Below are 19,964 nucleotides of genomic sequence, written 5' to 3'. Positions count from 1 at the left end.
ATTTTAGTGGCAGCATGTAATAAAAGAACACGTTTTCTGGCTGGTGTTGTGACTCTGCCGATGGGAATTTACAAGGACGGGCGATTTGTTTAACGGAACAATTTATTTCCAAGTTGGGCTGCAATAATCACAATATGTGTGACGTGTAAACTTAATCTCGCATCTACAGAGAAGAGTGCAGGAATCTCCTTTTTTACAGAAGGGTGGCAAATGAGTCGTGCTAACATGGCTTCTCAGACTGTGGGGTGTCCCCCACTGTGTGTGTGTTTTTTGGGTTACTGAGGTGTGGCAGAAAAAGTCCGATTAACCACTGCCTTCGCTTGAAAGGTCACAGCAAATCAATCCGAGGTTGTTCTGAGAGATCCCCTCTATCCTGTGATGAAACGCTTCTACCCTGATGGGAATGATCTCTTCCAGCCTCCGTGCTGCACGTGAGGGTTCACTGAATGGTAGGACTGACTCATTATGCTCGGCTCGGGCTTGTCGTCAGCTGCGATGGTCGTCGTGGAAGGTCAGGTGATCATAGAGTCATGAAATGTTTTGTGGGTTTTTTTGTGGCTGAGAGACATCAGTCAAGGCTGCCATCTGTTGTGACGTAAGTGATGTCATCAAGAAAGAGGTGCTAGCTAGCAGGTTCCAGTTCCACAATCTGCACTAGCAACATAGCTCCTCTTTAGCTTTGTCTTATTTACAGGCGAGAGAATATAAAGTTCTGAACAGATGGTGAAGCAAAAGTGACAGAAGTCCTCTGGAAGACCCCCCCCAAATAAAAATCATCATTCATGGTCTTTCATGGTCAAAACACTAAATAAACAAATATCTTTTCTGATAATTTTGTTGTTGAGTTCTTCATTTGTTCCCCGTCTGTATATAACAACCTACCTAACTCCATAAGATGATCGAATTCAACTGTGTTAGCCTTCACCTGAACACCACGCTTTCAGGAGTTTAGCGTGAAAACAATACACTCATGTATTTAAAAGTGGTGAATGTTGGTCTTTGCATAACTCGCTGCTATAAAAGATGAAAAAAGACACACACACACAAAAAATCAATAACCCTCTAAGAGTCACCTGCTCATCCACTCACTCCTTCTCCCACCGTACGAAGCAGCCGCTGCTACAGTCATCCCCCCACTGTCGTCGAGGTGACATTCCCACAATTCCCAATATCTCCCCTCCATCCTGTCTGTTGCTAGAGAAATTCCCATTCTTGGGTTGCCATGGCAACAGTCTCGTGATTCCAGACTGTTCCAGTGAAAGGGTATTCCCCAGTCCGCACACACACACACACGCACGCACGCACACACAGAGCTAAATTTTCTCCACGATGTGATCTGATTCAATCAGTCAGCCAATCAGGCTGCCACGCTGATTTGACATGTCGTATTGTCTGTTAATTCGCCCCAGTCTGAGTCTACATGCGGCGTAAAATACGGTTTGCAACACAAGTGTCTCATACAAGCGAGACGCTTGAAGACCTTCTCTCTTTTTCTTTGCACACACGCACACACCGTCTCACCAAACAAAAGCACCCGAGCGAAGAATTCACGTCCAGAAACCGAGTGCACCAATTTCATCCTCATTTGCATCAACGTGATTAGTGATTAGAGGAACAGGCGCTGCTGAAAAGGGGGCATTTATATGAATCTAGAGATATAAATAATACAAGTCCTTAACCTGAATTTTTTCATAATGAGACAGCCTGATCAAATTTTATGCCAAGTCTGGTAATGCTGCGCTGTGCTGGTACTTCTTCACAGGCTTTTCTAGCCTTGACAAGAGCACCGTCCTTCATTGATTATCTATACTGCTTCTTATTATGCATTGACTGCAAAGCACGGGAACACCCTGTGCAGACATGCAGCTTCACAGACGTAGCATCTGGGCAAACAGAGGCGACAGAGTGAGCCACAGAGCTTCCCCTCGCTGCGGTGGGTGACAGTCAGTCACCGGCTTTAAAATGTGGCAGAATATTGGCAATTTGGCACCTGATCCGTGGAAATCCGTTTTACTGAGAGCAACTCAGTCCAGATTCAGGTTCATGTGGCAACATGGAAGCAGCTCAGTTGCCTTTTAGTTAGGCTCTGCCTCTTGGGAGAGGGTCTGCACGTGATCAGAGGTCAGCCTGGAGAAAACATTCCTACTGCAAGGCCTGAGTAAATGCCAGGTCAGGTTTTTATGTCCTGGATAAAACACTTACAGGTTTAAAAGAAAAATCTGTTTTTTTATGACTAGAAACAAAAACAACTAGAAAAAGCAACTATATCTCTTTAAATGAAGAAAAATTGAACCAGAAATTAAAGATCTGCATGCTATCACTAATTGCAAGCACAGATTTAATGGTCTCCCTTAAGAAAAGTAACTTTGCTTCTGATTGGATTCGGGAGAGATTAAAGATGAAATCATTCATAATTTGTTGCTCATCATATCTGTAGACGGTAATTTATTTTGTGTTGTCTGATAAATTGAAACCAACGTCCATTTGTTGCAATGTCTGGACTTGTCAAAGTTCATGATAATTTTAAACACTGAAGGCTTTTTTAAAATGATGGCGAAAACACGTGTTGCGTCTCTATACGCAAGACATTCCTCGCTTCAGCTGCACTTTTCTTTTGTTTCGTGCTCTTGTGAGTCCCATGCTTTAATGTAAACATGATTCCAACTGACAGCTGTGATATTTATGATTCAAAATAAGACTTTACCTGCCCAGCATCCGCCTGTCACCAAAGAACAGAAATCAAAGCACACTGCCCCGTTTAACTTTATGTGACGCACTGAAGAAGCGGTAATTTTTTTTTTAAAGTGTCATGTTCAGTATTTTATTTGGGGAAATATTTGTTTATAAAATGTATTGAAACAATGTATTTTGTATGCAATGCATCTGCTCTAATTAGCCCCAAAGCCAAGAATGAGAGTGTATGACAGCAGGTGAATGTTTTTTTAAAGCACAATTTCTTTGTTTTTTTGGCAACAATTGTTTTATTTTTGTTTGTTTTTTCATTTGCATGTCCGTCGTGTGGCAATCAAATCCTCCAGTGATGGCAGCAGCTCTTAAGTGAAGCTGATTTCACTGCAGGATTTAAAGACTGTTGACTAAAATCCACCCACACCAGTGTGATGAGTTCTCTGCTCAGATGTCTAATTACTAATAATAACAACTAACAAAGAATAACTGTGGACGAGAAGGCGCTTTGGTCAGATATCACATTTTCAGCAGTAAGAAGAACGCAGATATAACATGTGTGTTCGAGTTATTGAGTAATGGAGGCTGCGGATCATTGTGAGTTGGGTGTGTATGTGTCTCCTTCACAAAACCTCTGGAAGACAGTAGGGGATGTTGGCAAATCTTTCTCATTTTAACACACACACACACAAAGCACAGACACTATGGATGTTGCCAAGCTTCCACCAGCAGCTCTCACAGCTGAGAACACAGAAATGGAGGGAGGCAAGGGAAAACAACGGGTGGAAAGACAGGAATACCTAAAAGGAAGGAGAAGGATGCAGGGACGCAGGACGAGGTGGAAAGTGTGGGGGTGATGAACCAAAGGGCAGGAGATTAAAGGAGGTGAGGAAGAATGAAGAAGGGGAAAAGGAGAAAGTAGGAGAAAGAGACTGAGAGAGAAGAAATTGAGGGATGAAAGCAAGGAAGGAGATTTGAATGGAAAGGAGAGCAGTACGCTGAGGAGACGATAAAGAGAGGAAAGGGAAAATAGGGGAGGAATGAGGAGAAAGGATAGGAGGCCACAATGCACAGGAAGTGACTAGGTGAAGCTTGAACAACAGATAAAAAGATCTAAGGCAGGTGGGGAAGATTATGGTGCGGGGGAGGAGGTGGAGGAATGAAGAAGAGGAGGAGAAGAAAGGAAGTGAAGGGAGGGAAAAATTTCTGAGGAAATGGAGGTGAAAGGTGGAGAAATGTCAGCACGAGGTGGGAAAAAATAGAAAATTAAGAAAAGAGGACAGGAGAATTGAAAGGAAAGACGATTAGGAAAGAAAGGAGATAAGGATGAAAGTTGGCAAGGTGAGAAAGGAAACGAGAAGGAAACACAGGAAAATAAGATGAGAGAGACGAGAGACGGGTGGGAGCGGGGGGGGACAATGGAGAAGCGAGACCACCTCCAACTCCCACCGAGCTCTGGAATCAGGCTCTCAAATCCCCCACAAATTTTCCCATCAGTCACCAGACCAAACCAGTGACAACAAATTCATATCGGCGCAACTCCTCACATTTGCCACCCCTCCATATCATCCCCCCACCTCCTCCTCTCATTTCCTGCCTCCCTCTCCCCTCCCCTCCCGCACGCCGTCACCTGCTGGTTTCTCACACAATCAATTGATTACAACAGCACTTATCGTCTCTGCTATTGAACGCTTTCTATAGCGCACCATCACAACATTCTCATTAATCTACATTCACTTCTACGTGTAATCACTTCCCTTTGTGGCAAAGAGCCCGTCCCATGATGTAACAATGATGTTAATTTGGATTTGAGTGGGCCTTGAGAGCTGAATGGTGGAAAATTTTCCTTACTTTTTTCCCTTTTCTTGTTTTTTTTTTTACCTCCACATAAACAAATCTGTTTCCATATTTCTCTATAGGGAGGAAACAAGAAATAAAGGTTAATTTGTTGCTGTCATTGCTTAGTTTTGGGGGTTTTTGTCTGACATTTTGCTAGTGTTAAGGCAAAGTGTGATCTTGGTGATAAGGCACTTTCAATTATGAGCTGAAAATGAGAGAGCCAGGCAGAGGTCCACATAGAGACAGGCAGAGAGAGAGAGGCTAGACAGACTAATCTGCAGCTTCAATAATGGATGTACCTGGAAACTACTGAACCATAGGGCACAACAAGGCATGACAGTGCGCGCGAGTGTGTGTCACACTACAGAGGGGAAAGAGAGATGGAGGATACAGAGAGAGAGGGAGACTGGGGCTGAGTCTGGCAGTGTGTATTTTTGCATGTTCGGGGTGCTTGCGCGTGCGTGTGCTCGTGCGTATACGCGTGCCCCAGCCTGCCAGGGCGTGAACGTGAAGGAGATTGTGCACAAAATGTGGCCGTGCGTAAAAGTGCATACCCGCATGCGTGTGTAGAAGCGCGCGCGCACGTGCGTATCAATAGGTTTGCGTCCCTGCAACCGTGTGTATGTGTGCATGCATGTGCAACCCCCCCTCCTCCACACCTTGCCTCCGTAGCCTCCTCTTCTTCAATCCAAATATCCGGACTTTGGAGAAGATGTCGACCAGATTCCCGTTGCACAGCCCCTGCTTCTTACCGGGGCTCTTCCGCCGCCGGTGAGCAGTCGGTCGGTGGGCGTGTTGCTCTCTTGCTTGTCGCTTCTGCCGGATCAAACCGCTGGCGATTGCCGCTGCCATGGCTCAGCCGATACAAAAACAGCCTTGTCTCCGTCCTCGTCTCCAGTCTCTTCAGTTGTGTCCACCGGAGGGGACGGAGCGCAGACGAAACCAGACACAAACCTCCAGTCTCCGCTTTACCGGCTATAACGGCCCCATACTTCAGCCACAACGCGGTAAAGTCCAAGAAAAATAAAAAAATATATATAAAAAAAAAAAAACACACGTTACTGCATATTTTCTGCTGCCGATATTCTTCTGGCCATAGATTTGAAACCCACAGCGGTTTACCTGTCCGTCACGTTTCACCGGTCTGTCTGTCAGTCAGGGAACAGCAGCTGTCACTGAACGGCTCCTCCAAACAATCTTTCCACACCCCGCTCGTCAGTTTGTGCTCCCATGGTCAACGGGCGAGACCGGCAATTAAAAAAAATATCTGAAAGACACAGCAGTGCCTCAGAAAGCAGTTGCGTCCTCTCCTCTGAAAAGCGCCCGTTTGTATTCCGCTGACTGAAGCGCGAGGCGCGCGTGCTGCCGGCGCGAGCCCATCCAGCTGTGTGCAACTAACGAGAGTCACAAGGAGCATCACCGGAAAGAGGGCGGTTTGTCTTTCACAGTGAAAGCCTCATAGCCCTCTCTGTGGTTCCAAAAGGGTTGTGCGCATTAATGAGCCACTTGACGGCAAAGAAAATAAAAATATTTAGATCATAAAAAAAGATTATTATTATTATTATTCAAGTCTGACTCTGTTATTCTACTCTGATTGTTCCGTGATTTAACAACCTGTTGCTGCCATCAAGGGGTCAGTTTTATACATTTTAGGAAAAAATGTCACAAATTTGTAAAAACATTTATTATGTATTTATTTATTTAAAAAACATTTAATGACTTATGCTCGCCTTTCAGTGTAAACTAAGTGTAGCGTTATTGTTAAATTTGTCCTGCAATAGTCTGATTCTTATTTACTGTAATTATTGTTTGTTTGTTTTGTTTTGTTGTTTTATTGAACCTTTAATTAATTAATTAATTAATTAATTAATTAATTAATTAATATATTTAATTTTTTTTCTACGCCTAATTGAGAAAAGCTGTTATTTTTAACGCTTTAAGAAAAGCATAAATAAATAAATTTAGGCTTCCAGTTCGGAAACTGTCCCGTTAAGTTATCATTTTGGGGTATGTGTAAAACCTTCAGCGTCAGTTACGGCGCTTGTTACTTTGAAGGTAATGACCGGATGTCCTCAGGTTATTTGACGCTTGAAAGCGCGAGCGCTCTCTACCTGAAAGCACACGGCTGCTGGAGCCACGCGCCGGGCGAGCGGCCACACACGCGCTCTCAAAAACAACTGGTCATCCTCGGGCCGGTGGGGAGGAGGGGACGACGTCACCGGCTGGAGCGGCAGCAGATGGGTTTTACTCTGAAATAAAACGCAGGTAAGTGCAAGCTGCGAACTTCTACGGTCCTTTACGCGCGCCTTAGTCCTGCTGTAAGGCTGAACCCAGATTTGTGGCTAATATTTTATTTAAAATGTTTCTAATTAAACGCACAGCCACTGTTTACGTAGGAGTTTACGGTGTCACTGTGCTGTCAGACCTCAACAGGACAGCCATTAATGCTAAACGTTCTGGTTTTAGCATTTTCGTGATTGGTTTTCAGGAAACTTAACAGCAGTAGCTGGTTTTCAATTTAGGATCTGCATACATTGCTTGACCCGTTAAGATGCAAAATACTGTTGCTATTTGGCTATAAAATCTCTCTGCAAACACTTTGGGTCTTTAAATTGTGATACATTGCAATGAGTTTAAGAAGTAGCTCAGTCAAGTAACTTAAGTAATCAAGTGAGGTACGGGTCAACTTTCAGGTAGATTTATGGTATCAGCTTTGTAAAATCTCAGCTATAGCCGAGAAAGGGAAAATTCTGGAGGGCTGTTTTCTTTTTATGCCAGTCTGGCCCTTGATTAAATTTAATTTCCCGCCTTTGATTTATATCCATTAATGTCTCAAGTGTTTTCTATGGACGTGGATATGTTTAAAGACATAAAGCACTGTGCTGGCTTCAGTTCCGCTTTTTCTTACATTCACCAGCTTCCTTCTACTTATTTCATTCTATACTGGCAAAAAATGAACAGTGCTTTAGCCAGTGAAGCCTGTTCTGCTCATTACCACCTCACATATCCCCGCTGTCTGTATTCAGCTCAGGAAAGGCTGTCTGAATGAGTGGTTTAAAAATGCAAGAGTTGGGCTCCACTGATAGCCTGATAAATTGCGGGGCAGCCTTGCCTGTGTGGTTCGCCTACAGTGCACATGCTTGTATATATATATATATATTACAGGTGCAGGTTTCCGGCTGTAAGGTTACACCACGGGACGGACTACACGATACTCACCCACAATGTGACAGCATGTGGGGCAGTAACAGCTGTAACTCAACCCTGTGCGCTGACGTCACACCTCTATTTCTAAGCAGGTAAATGCACCATAAGGACACCTTACATTTAATCACCCCCCAAACAGTGAAACTCACTATTATTATTTTGAAAATTTATGTTTTGCCTAAACTTCACAAGCCTGCCTGAATCTGTCTTTTTCAGTACTGCATGTAGGTCAGCCATCTCTCCAGAATAAAGAGCTGGGCTGGGACCCAGTTGGACACAAAGAGCATTGAAATGAATTTCCCCCACTTTCTTCTGGGGAAACTGATATCAAAGAAAATCCCAAAACCGTCGCCAGTCTATCTGTCTTTACGATGAGTAACAGGGCCGTGGGGTTAGGACCCGTGGGTCTTTGAAGACGCGCCGGCTAGAACCTCAATTTTTTATCAGAGAACGACACATTTGATCAAGTTGGCACAGTGCAGTTCTCTGCAGATATGCGGCAGCAGTGATACCAACGTGTGCTTTAAATATGCTGGGCTAAACTTCAGTGTGGAGGAAAATACGCACAGCTGTAATTCAGTTTAATTTATCTTTTGCATATTCATAATTTAACCAGGAAGCACAAGGTGCTTTTGGTGGTGCCCTGCAACCAGAAGGTGCAGTTTGGTGATTAATGGTAATTACTATACTTGATAGTATTCATTTTTCCCTGCAGGTAAATCCTTTTGATTCTGGTATAGTCTGGGGCTAAAATTATTACTGTGTTCATTTTAAAATATATATGTTTTTAATTATTCTTGGGTTTTTTTACTATAGTTTCTTTATCTTACTTTGAAAATTCTCTGTTATAAAACTTTGCAATAATAATGAAAGTGCTATCCTGTCATAGGTCTTTTTTTGTCCTTGTTGTGTGGCTTCAAAAAAATGACTTTAGGGCAGTGGGATGTGATTAAAAAATAATCGGATGTTGCTGTGAGGCTTCCTGACGTCAGAAGCAGGTCAGGAACACTTGAACCAAAATATTTCAGCACCAGAGACAGCGACAGCCCTCTCACCCTGCTTCCTCTCTCTCTCTCTCTGCATGTGTGTGTGTGGGAGTTTTACACACACACACACACACACACACACACATTGTGTTTTTTTAACCCTTGTATGGTGTTCGGGTCTGTGAGACCCGTGTTCAGTTTTTTTCAAAAGAAAAATTAAACAATTAATTATTTTTTCACGTGTAAATGTGTTGTGTCTTTCCACTCACTCCACTTGATTATAACTGATTTATTTATAACATTTTATATAAAAGAAAAACGAGAAGCACATTAATTCATAAATGTGATCTAACAAAGGTAAAGGGAAAAAATTAACCATGTTTGCTGTTCATATGTCTTGTAATTGGGATGAAGTAAACATCTGTTGAGTAATTTAACATAAAATTGTTTGATAGTGTTAATTTGGAAAGCCAAAACTCTAGCGGGTCCACCAGACCCATGAACACTGGCTGAGTAACAAAAATACGAACACCACACAAGGGTTAAGAAGGTAACACAGAAATATGATGTATGTTGGTCCTCATTGCCACTAGGTGGCAGCAGAGCCTGTCTAAGCGAAGGACCAGTGCAGCAGAAGTCCTTCACTAACATGATGACTAACAGTAAGAGAAAAACTCAAATGACTGTAAAACCTTTAACGTTAATGATTTAATGAAGTCCTGAAGAGTCTATCAGATCTTTCATCTCTGAGAGATCAAACTGTGTCATTGCCACTGTGTCCTTAACGTTGTCCTAATGTTATATTTAACTGTGCTTAACAGACCCAAGACCCAACAGCAGCATGACGTCGTCACCCTGCATCTATTGTCCCATTTCAGCAGGTATCTCTGAAATTTCTGGCAGTGATGACGCGCTGCCATTAAAGCATTTCTCTCTGTTTTTTTCCTCCCAGACAGCAAGAAAAAAAGAAAAAAGAGAGCAAAGAAAGTGTTGGTGTGTACTTGCGTGAAGATGACAGGTTTTTTCTGTTTTTATCCAGGTCACTTCAAGTAAGGGAGTCATGAATAAATCAAAGCTACATTTCCATTAAAATTCAACTCCACAGCTGCTTTTTATAACATCCCAGGGAGGTGGGACACTGCTCAGAAGCTTCAAAAAGGAAAAGCCTCGCCTTCTTCCATCCACTTATTCCACTGCCCACAGCCTCAAAAAACAAAAAACTTTACAGGGAAACAGAGTCAAAGGGAGACAACACAAGATCACAAACACACCAGACATGCATAAACTATAGGATGCAACATTGTGATTCGCTTTCTTTCTAAATCCATTCAAAATCTTCTCCTTGAGAGGAAACACACTGAGAGATACTGTTATCTTCTGTCTCAACATTTTCCACATACCGAAGTGTTCTTCTCAGCCTGCTCAGAGGCAGCGGCGCCCTCTACGGGCACTAAAGGAGACCGGCACTCACCCCTCATTCCTTCACCTCAACTTTTCCCTATCTCACTCTCATTATAATGTACTCTGTCATCCGCTGTGAAGACATTTTCATCCACAGGGATGAAAATGTATTTTTTATTGCAGCAGTAAAGCTCAAATTTGGTGGTGACTGCACTAAGCTTTTCTCACGGTTTATGTATATAGTTATGGTTGCTTCAAACTGCAACCAAAAAAAACCCTTTACAAAAGTAAATCTGTGGTCATTAAAGAAATTAATTGCCTCAAAACATTAGCAATGAAATGCTAACAGAAGAAGAGTGCCTGTGACATTTTGAGGTGTTTGTTCTCAGACACAAACACCAAAGTGCTGCCAAGAAAGAGAGAAAAAAAGAATTATTGTACAGTTCTGGCAACAAACCACCAAAACTGCTCGACTACCTTGAGAGAAGCGCGCAAACATGTTGAACATGTTGGATGTGGGAGGGTGAAGCTGGCTTCTTAGGTTCTTGTAGGGCACTTTTATTTTCCTTTAGTGGCATTTTAACTGTTTGAACAGGGCGCTACTCCAATGAAGCGAGACCTTACTGCTTCTTGTACAGCATGTAGCAATGTTTAGGAGAATCATGTCCTCATAAGTTTGTGTTTTGGGGTCAGATAACAAGCAGCATAATTTGATTGATACACGCAGATCCCCATCCAGCACCTTCGAGGTAAACTTGAACATTAACTTTATCACCCGGCACCCAACATCAAATCCCTCTAACGTTAAAACAGAGTTCCCAAATTAGTTATGAATGAAACAATCCTAAAACAAATCAAGAAGTAGAAGGGTTTGCTTTCAAACCTATTGATTGTTGATTGTTTCACAGTGTCCCAGTTCTTAGAAAAATCACCCAAAGTTTGAAAAGATGGGAATAAGATGGGAAATAGGGAAAAGGTTTCTGCCTACAAACGTATAAATAAATTATAAAGTTTAATTAAATTTTTGATGTCTTCTTTTGCTTTGATAACAGGGTTAATGGTTTATGGCATGCACATCAGAAGTAACTGATTTATTATCATAAAATGTGAAAATAGTGTTTTTTCTCATAATTACAATGATAACAAAAACACGGAGATTCATTTTTTAAGACATCTTGATTCCCAATTTCTGCTTCATGTGTATTTCCTATAGTTAGAGTCGGGTGTGCTGCACAGGATTGCAGGGTGGGCGGTTAAACTGTTGGCCACGAACACAAAGTTTCACTGCAGAAAAGCACAAATGGTCATAAAGCACAATCTAATTGGACACACCAGTTAAAATAACCTCCATCTGAGGCTATTTTATCAGTCAGCATTACACTTAAGGCGGTTCTCGGGAATCACTTCTTAAAAAATCTCTGCAGGTGGCGCTCTATCTGCCTGCCTGGCTCGGTCATGAGGACTACAGCTGCTTGCGCTGACTGATCTTTCTCTCCTGCTCTGATCAAAGCAACAGGTAAATAATGCATCCAAGTGTCGAGATCAAGAATCAAAGAGCTATTAATATCAGTGAGTCTGGGAGGCAGGGGAGATAAGAGAGCTGGTGAAGAGAGGATGATGTAGCGATGAGGGGATAGAGATACAGACAGGGAAGGTAACAGATGTGGGTGGGTGTTCCCCAGACGGGAGTGTGAGGATAGCCGCTCTGAACTCAGCAGGATGAGTCATAATTCGCGCTCACACACCCGCCCACATGCACGTACGCACACTCGCAGAGGCACAGGCGCGGGGAAGTCCACTGTTGCCTAGGTAACGAGTGATGGGTCTCCGAAAGGAGGGAGGGAACACCTGCTGAATGCTGAGAGGGTAACAAACACGCACACAGGCACACACACACACATCTGGCATCAATTACATTAATCACAGGGCTTTTCTGACTTTCTCCTCTCTGCTGCTGCTGCGCCTCGCTCCTGTGCACACACAAACACTGAAACACAAGCACATGATCACACACACACACACCTATGCTGCTGTTAGACATAAGGAAAACAATCACCATTAGAAGATGCCACTTTCTTTCTGTCTCCACTCCTTGCTTCCCTTTGGTCCTTTCCTTGTCACCTTTCACTCCTCCCCTGTCCCCATCTCCCCTCTTCTCTTATCCTCTCCTTTCTTCTCCTCATCTGTGTTTGTAACATCTCTAACACAGCGGGGAGAAGAAGAGAGGGAATGGGGGGACTAAATTATTCATTCACCCCCCCACCCTTTTCCTTCCATCTCTGCTGTCTCTGGTGTCTCTAGCGCTCCTCCTCCTTGTTTCTCTCTGTTTGTTATACCTATTCCTGTCTCATCCCAATTTTTTTAAGCATTCAGCAGCCTCTCTCTCTTTTGTATGCTCACTAGCACAAAGACCAGTGAGAAACTTTGCATGTACTGGATGTCAGAAAACTCACAGGGACATGTGCATCACAAGGACAGACGCAATAAAAACACGGAGTATTTTTGTTCCTGTCATAATAGTTTGTCATTCGGGCTGTTAAAGCGAGCGTTAAAGTTTTTGAAGGAGGGTGGGGGGAATGGGTTAGGGGGATTGAGATTTTGAGGTTTTGTTATTGCTTTAAAACTTAAAATTAGCGCCAGAAGCGCAGGGTTATAAAGACACTGCAGTGACCGAAATCTCATGTTAATATCGATGATAATTCAGTGTCCCAGCTAACTACCCTCAGGTCAGTGGCTCAGCGTTTTACTGGCCTATGTACATTTTTTTTATTGGCTTGTGAAAAGGCTTTTATTTTTACATGTAAAATATTAATGCAATTTAAATAATACCATATTTTATATTATTTTACTTTTTTAATCTAAATTTTTTTACAAAAGCCTTGAAACAAAATGGTCTAGTACACCTCATGCCCCCTTGCATATTTTAATACAACTTCTGAGGGCTTACTGCAGATTTTTCTCTGTGTATGAGGTGCATGGAGCAGCTACAAAGTTCCCTTTTCCTCCAACTCAGAATTTGTTGATCAACAGCAAAGGTCTTAAGGTCGATTACAGGGACAGACCTGCTGTTTTGGGAGCTGGGAACACACCGATTGCTCATAAGACATTTGAAGGGTGTTTTTCTCATCTGTTCTTTATTTCTTAAACTTTCACTTATCGGTTGTAGTAAATGTCAGCATCAGCTAATATATAGCCCAGCCCATATATTTCAGGCTATTCTTATAGTGTACAAATGCTCATTAGTATGCATATTGTGTAGACGTGTTAAATACTGGTTTAGCAGATAGTTATCAAATATGCTAAACTGTAATAATAGGTAATAACTCGAAATTCTTGACATATGAAAAGAACAAATGTAGCTAGCAGATAATGTGCAAGAGATGTAAACTTTTATGTTTCTCTAAAAAATAGAAAAATAGAAACCTAATGAAGAAAAAGGACGGAGAAACTGATCACAAGAGACAGAGTCACAAACACAAACATGCGTACAATGATTTGACACTCATGTTGTGCCATTACTTACAGCATTTTGCAGTCCACTGTATCGTGCATACATCATAGAATAGAAAAATTGTCTGGATAACCTTGAATAAAACCCCCTAAAAACAATAAAACACAAAAAACACACACACAATTCCCCCCTCTCTTGTCATGGCGGATTTTCTTGACAAACTTGAAAAGCAACTAACTCAACTACCCCCAAGATCAAGTACTCCTGTCTCCAAAACACTCTCACACTGATTACATAGTGATGTCTCAGTTTTTAGTTTAGCCTATATATTCCCGTGAAATGCCATTCAAAGCCTTCTGCCATTTGTGCCACTTTGAAGTATGAAGTAGTGGCAGTAAAGTTTATATTAGTCATGCCAATTTCCATAGAGTTACCAAGTGTTTATTGAAAAAGAAAAATGGCACTGGAATTACCTGAAATGCTCCAATCAGGTCCACGTGTTTATCTGTATGGCTGCTGGTTAAAGTAGCAGCTCATTAACTGAGAGGAGCACAGAATAACCTGCAGTCCAGTTTCCATCTCTAATTTTAGACCTTTATCTCACATTACAGATGGTATCTGATACTGTATTGGGCTGACTTAATCAAAGCTCTTGTAGGAGCAAGACAAATGAAAATGGTTTATAAAATGGACCACCAGTAAAACAATCCTTCACATTATATCACATATAAAAATAGCTACATATAGGACAGTAAATAAATTTTAGCACCAAAAGCAATTCATATTTGGTGGCATGGCTTTGTTCTTGGGCCTCACCACTTTTCCATGTCCATTTGTGGCAAGCCAAACTGCAGGGAGATCAGCAGCAAGGCACAGACCAGAGCAGATATCAATAAAAACAGACTCAACACTGATTAAACTGCAGGAAATTGAGAAGTGAGTCTGCAAAGAGCTTGCAGATGTAACAGTATGGGGAGTTTCAAGCACATAGGAGATTTGTCAATGGGATCCCCAAAAGGGCATCAGCTGAGCCATAAACTGATGTGGGCTGGCATTGGTTTGAGGCATTCCCATATGCACCCATCCATCTATCTGTTTCTTAACTGCTTATCCAGTTTGATAGGCTGGAGCTGGGTTGGGTGAACAGTTCAGCTGGCCATCGCAGGGCTAACATGCTCACACTCACACTTACGGCCAATTTAGAATGATTATAGATGATCAGAGTGACCCTAGCAGTCGAGCAGAGGAGCTCCACACAGAGCAGTGTGTTTGAACCAGCAACTTCTTGTAGCTGTGCTTACCGCTAGACCGCCAAACCACCCGAGGGTCGAATCATCAGCGACGATTTTCAACGCAAAAAAAAGATAACAGCTGAAAATGGAAGGCTTCTGAATCAGAACAGTTATATAATCACTCCAGATCTTTCCCCCCTCCAAAAAAAAAAATCCCAACTACACGAGAAGATGGAGGTGTGTGTGTGTGGGGGGGGCAGAGAGATAACAAGAGCGAAAGGAGAACTCCTTCAAGTGAGAGTTTGAATTAAGGAAGACGCTGAAAGCTGAGTGGAGGTGGCAGAGAGATATGAAATATATATGCATTTTTAAAAAAATGCGGGAAGAAATATAGGGAATAGTATTCTCTAGCTTTCACCTGCAGTCCAGTGTTCACGAATACCTTTATCTTACATATCACATGATATCTGATGTTGTATTTGGCTGACTTTAATAAAACTCTTACAGGGATAAGAGAAAAAACTGACTAAATGCACAAAAAAGCATTGTCAGTCAGCACGTCGTGAAATGAAGTTGATATATAACCACTGCTAAATTATTCATGACCATCTGATGTCACGATTTGACTCGTGTCTGTGTGTCTGCACACAATGAAGAGAGAAGAAACAAACTTGGCCACGTCCATGTCTGTCATAACATATACAGTGGGATGCAAAAGTTTGGTCAACCTTGTTAATGGTCATTATTTGCCTGTATAAATCGTTGGTTGTTACAATAAAAAATGTCAGTTAAATATATCATATAGGAGACGCACGCAGTGATATTTGAGAAGTGAAATGAAGTTTATTGGATTTACAGAAAGTGTGCAATAATTGTTTAAACAAAATCAGGCAGGTGCATAAATTTGGGCATCACAAAAAAAAAAGAAATGAAATCAATATTTAGTAGATCCGCCTTCTGCAGAAATTACAGCCTCTAAATGCTTCCTATAGGTTCCAATGAGAGTCTGGATTGTGTTTGAAGGTATTTTGGACCATTCCTCTTTACAAAACATCTCTAGTTCATTCAGGTTTGATGGCTTCCGAGCATGGACAGCTCTTTAACTCACACCACAGATGTTCAATAATATTCAGGTCTGGACTGAGATGGCTGTTCCAGAACGTTGTACTTGTTCCTCTGCATGAATGCCTCAGTGGATTTTGAGCAGTGTTTCCAGTCGTTGTCTTGTTGAAAGATCCAGCCCCGCCGCAGCTTCAGCTTTGTCACTGATTCCTGGACATTGGTCTCCAGAATCTGCTGATACTGAGTGGAATCCATGTGTCCCTCAACTTTGACAAGATTCCCAGTCCCTGCACTGGCCACACAGCCCCACAGCATGATGGAACCACCATCATATTTTACTGTAGGTAGCAGGTGTTTTTCTTGGAATGCTGTGTTCTTTTTCCTCCACGCCCCTTGTTATGCCCAAATAACTCAATTTTACTTTCATCAGTCCACAGCACCTTATTCCAGAATGAAGCTGGCTTGTCCAAATGTGCTTTAGCAAACCTCAAGTGTCTCTGTTTGTGCTGGAGAAAAGGCTTCCTCTGCATCACTCTCGCATACAGCATCTCCTTGTGTAAAGTGCGCCAAATGGTTGAACGATGCACAGTGACTCCATCTGCTGCAAGATGATGTTGTAGGTCTTTGGTGCTGGTCTGTGGGTTGACTCTGACTCTTCTCACCATTCGTTGCTTCTGTCTATCCCAGATTTTTCTTGGTCTGGCACTTCGAGCCTTAACTTGAACTGAGCCTGTGGTCTCCCATTTTCTCAATATGTTCCTAACTGTGGAAACAGACAGCTTAAATCTCTGAGACAGCTTTCTGTATCCTTCCCCTAAACCATGATGGTGAACAATCTCTGTCTTCAGGTCATTTGAGAGTTGTTTTGAGACCCCCATGTTGCTACTCTTCAGAGAAAATTAAAAGAGGAGGGAACTTACAATTGACCCCCTTAAATACTCTTTCTCATTATTGGATTCACCTGTGTATGAAGGTCAGAGGTCACTGAGCTTACCAAGCCAATAAGTTCCAATAATTAGTTCTAAAGGTTTTGGAATCAATAAAATGACAACAGTGTCCAAATTTATGCACCTGCCTGATTTTGTTTAAACAATTATTGCACACTTTCTGTAAATCCAATAAACTTCATTTCACTTCTCAAATATCACTGTGTGTGTCTCCTATATGATATATTTAGCTGACATTTTTTATTGTAACAACCAACGATTTATACAGGCAAATAATGACTATTAACAAGGTTGCCCAAACATTTGCATCCCACTGTATAAAGGCTTTGAATTGATTTTTAAAAAGTGCATTTCCGTGTATTCCACCAGAACACAAAAGTTGTGGCAGTGACAGAAAACAATCCCTCAGATATGGATGAAGCTACAGATTTTAATATATGGATGCTCAACATATATTTCCAGCTGCACAGAACAAGGGCGTATGGTGGGAGCCTAAGCTTAGCTTTACCAATTCAGTATCACCACCAAACTTAGAAAATCATGATGTCACTATTAAGTTGATTTTGAATACAAAACATACACAGACTTATCATTTAGCTAGTGAATCCAAAGTTATGGCCAAAAATGTGTTTTGTTAGGACCGTAACACCAAAATCTAAGAACTTCTTCTGTAATGTGAAATTACTCCAGGGGAATGAGGGACAGGGGGACTGACCGAGTTACAGAGAACTGACTGGACACAAGTGAAACTAATGATGAGTGAGCAGACAATTACAGTACAGAAACAGAAAAAGATGCTAAATAAGTATGGGTATTTACCACAATAAACAGGAAATCCTTAAAACTGAAACTCCAGTTTTAAACTCACTTTTGAAGCCAGCCTCAAGTGGCTGAGAAGCTACGTCCATGTTTTGTACCTTCTGTGGCCAAAATGTAATCCCCCCCCCCTTTTTTTTTTCTTTTTTTTTTTTTGCCTGTCCCATTTGGCTCTTTTGCCATCAGAATTATTGTCTAAAGGCAAAGAAAGATGCCCAACGGAAAAAAACAAAAAAACAAAATGTTTGTGACCACTGTGCCTCCTCCATGTATAAGCTTCTTTTCCTTTTACAGCACATATCATTTACACATTCCCATTCACAATCCCTTTTCGTGTATTGACCCATTTTGTGAAAAAAGTGTACCCTCCTGTTGATCCTGCTGCAGCGATGAACAGTAAAATTATTGTGTGGTCCAGAAGAAGAACATTATAGTCCTGAGCAGACTGGTCTGCAGAAATCTAATATATCTGTCAATGCTAATCCATTTACTTCAGAAGGCAAAGTATAACTGATTTGCACTCCCCCAACCTGCACTAAACCTCAGCCCCCTACCCACTGCTCCTCCTGCCAACCGTTTGTGGACCTTTAGTGAGTAATGGCTATGATTTTCTTCTCATTGCTCTGAGAAGTTTTACATCACTGTAATTTTCTGGCCTGTCTGTAAATGAGTCAGTCACATCTCAGGCAGGTTTCACTGTGTTCACAATGCTCAGATGCTCTGGCAGAATACAAAAGGCTGGAAACTCGGGTTAGTTTCGATGTCCTCCATCTGTACTATTATGCATTGAAGGTTTTGTTCTGCTTGTTGCAGCTTGAAAGACAGACAATACGTCAACTGCGTGCTCCATAATTTCCTCACTGAAGGAGATTAGAGCTCGGCTTGACTGCAATGACAGACGCCTTATTTTTCCCTAACAGTGGTTTTTTTGTTTAGCTTTCATACACGTCTGTATGCAAGGCTTACCGAACAAGACGCACAAATTACTTTTCAGTAACGGGAGCAAAGTGTATAGTTAGATAATATGACAAAAAGATAAAATACTTTGTTAAGCATTTGCTGCTCAACAATGGAGAATGTTTTCAGAGCCACCCACAGTCGTGCACACGCTGTGTGGGAACTTAAGCTTATTTTTCTCAGCAGCAGCTCCAGGCAGCCCGTAGACTGAGTGACGAAAGGTCTCATTTCAGCCACTAGGCCATAAAAAAAGTTGCTTTAGCTCACAGTTCTTTGTAGTTAGTTGGGAGAGGTGGAGTTGCCAACTAAAAGAATGTGGCATTTTAAGAAAATGATTAAATCATTTTCAATTTGTTGGCAGCAAGATGTCTTACAAAAACATGGGACAGGCCCATGTTTACAGCTGTGTAGCATCAAATCTTCTTTTAAGAACAGTCCATAAGCATCTGGGCGCTGAGGAGACCAGCTGCTGAAACGTTTTGGACAGGAATGCTGTCCTGTTCCTGTCTGATGGAGGATTGATTTGGATTGATTGGAAATGATTTCATGTTTTTGGTTTCATGATGTGCTAAATGTTTTCAGCTAGGTAAAGGTCTGGACTGCAGGAAAGCCAGATCAAGGACTCTTCTACTATTAAGCCATGTTGTTGTAATAGATGTATTAATGCACCACAATTAGGGCTGGGCCATATTATACCGTTCACGATAATACCGGTATAATGTTAGGCAACGATAGGAAAATGAAGGAGTAAAACGCGCATGCGCAGTGCCTTTGTTTTCATACGCACATGGCCGGTCGTTGAGTGAAACAGATGAACCAGAATTGGTTTGTAAAAATGGTGCAACTTCAGTGATGTGGAACTGGTTTGGTGTTTGTCCGTCAGATACACAACAAAGCACATTTTTTTGCAGAACATGCAAGCGGCCATTGTTATTGTCGTATTTGTCGGACTAAGATGCTCTTAAATCTGGGAGTAATCTGGGTCCTAAACTCCAGTATACTTCAGGTCAAACAACACTGCAGTGTCACTTAGAGTTAAAAACTGTCTAAATTCTTTCATCTTTAATAAAACGATCAGCATTGCTGCTTTACCAGGTGTAACTATAAAGTTTAACTTCCAGGCATCCATGAAAACAAAAGTTATTACATTTAACGGAGTTAGAAGTTAGCAGGAAGCTAGCGGAAGTTAGCTCGCTAGTTTCGCTAGTTACCTAAGCATGATATAGCATGTTCTGACTGAGAGATTTCTGAAAAAAAATCAAACGTACAGCTCTGCTATCACTTCCAACATAAATGAAGACAGGAAACTAAACAGCAGTGACGTTTGTAGGGTTACTGAAGTTGGGCTAGCTGGTATATAATGATGTGCTACGTGATCGCT

The 19,964-nt window shown here is 41.8% G+C and overlaps 1 protein-coding gene across 4 annotated transcripts in view; it reads right to left on the bottom strand.

Moving 5' to 3' along the window:
• Nucleotides 1-19,964, bottom strand: part of LOC147302461 (fibroblast growth factor 14-like) — a 73,052-nt gene that overhangs the window by 37,064 nt on the left and 16,024 nt on the right. The window contains exons 1-2 of one of the 4 annotated variants that reach the window (XM_086282308.1): nt 5,647-5,888; nt 5,184-5,515 (exon numbers count right to left, since the gene is read on the bottom strand). The exons of 1 other annotated variant lie outside the window; for it this stretch is intronic. In XM_086282308.1, the coding sequence (XP_086138434.1) occupies nt 5,184-5,376 (193 nt within the window). In that variant the 5' untranslated portion in view covers nt 5,377-5,515; nt 5,647-5,888. Of the gene's footprint in view, nt 1-5,183; nt 5,889-19,964 lie in introns of those variants that run through there. 2 more of the 4 variants (XM_086282307.1, XM_086282309.1) reach the window with 2 other exon arrangements.

The sequence above is a fragment of the Aulonocara sp. 'chitande type north' Nkhata Bay genome, linkage group LG23 (assembly GCF_057382095.1).
Source record: "Aulonocara sp. 'chitande type north' Nkhata Bay isolate Kocher_YH1m ecotype deep benthic linkage group LG23, A_spYH_male_GT1.1, whole genome shotgun sequence".
NCBI lineage: Eukaryota > Metazoa > Chordata > Actinopteri > Cichliformes > Cichlidae > Aulonocara > Aulonocara sp. 'chitande type north' Nkhata Bay.
Note: the sequence above shows the minus strand (reverse complement) of the source record. Positions and strands in the feature narration are given on the sequence as shown.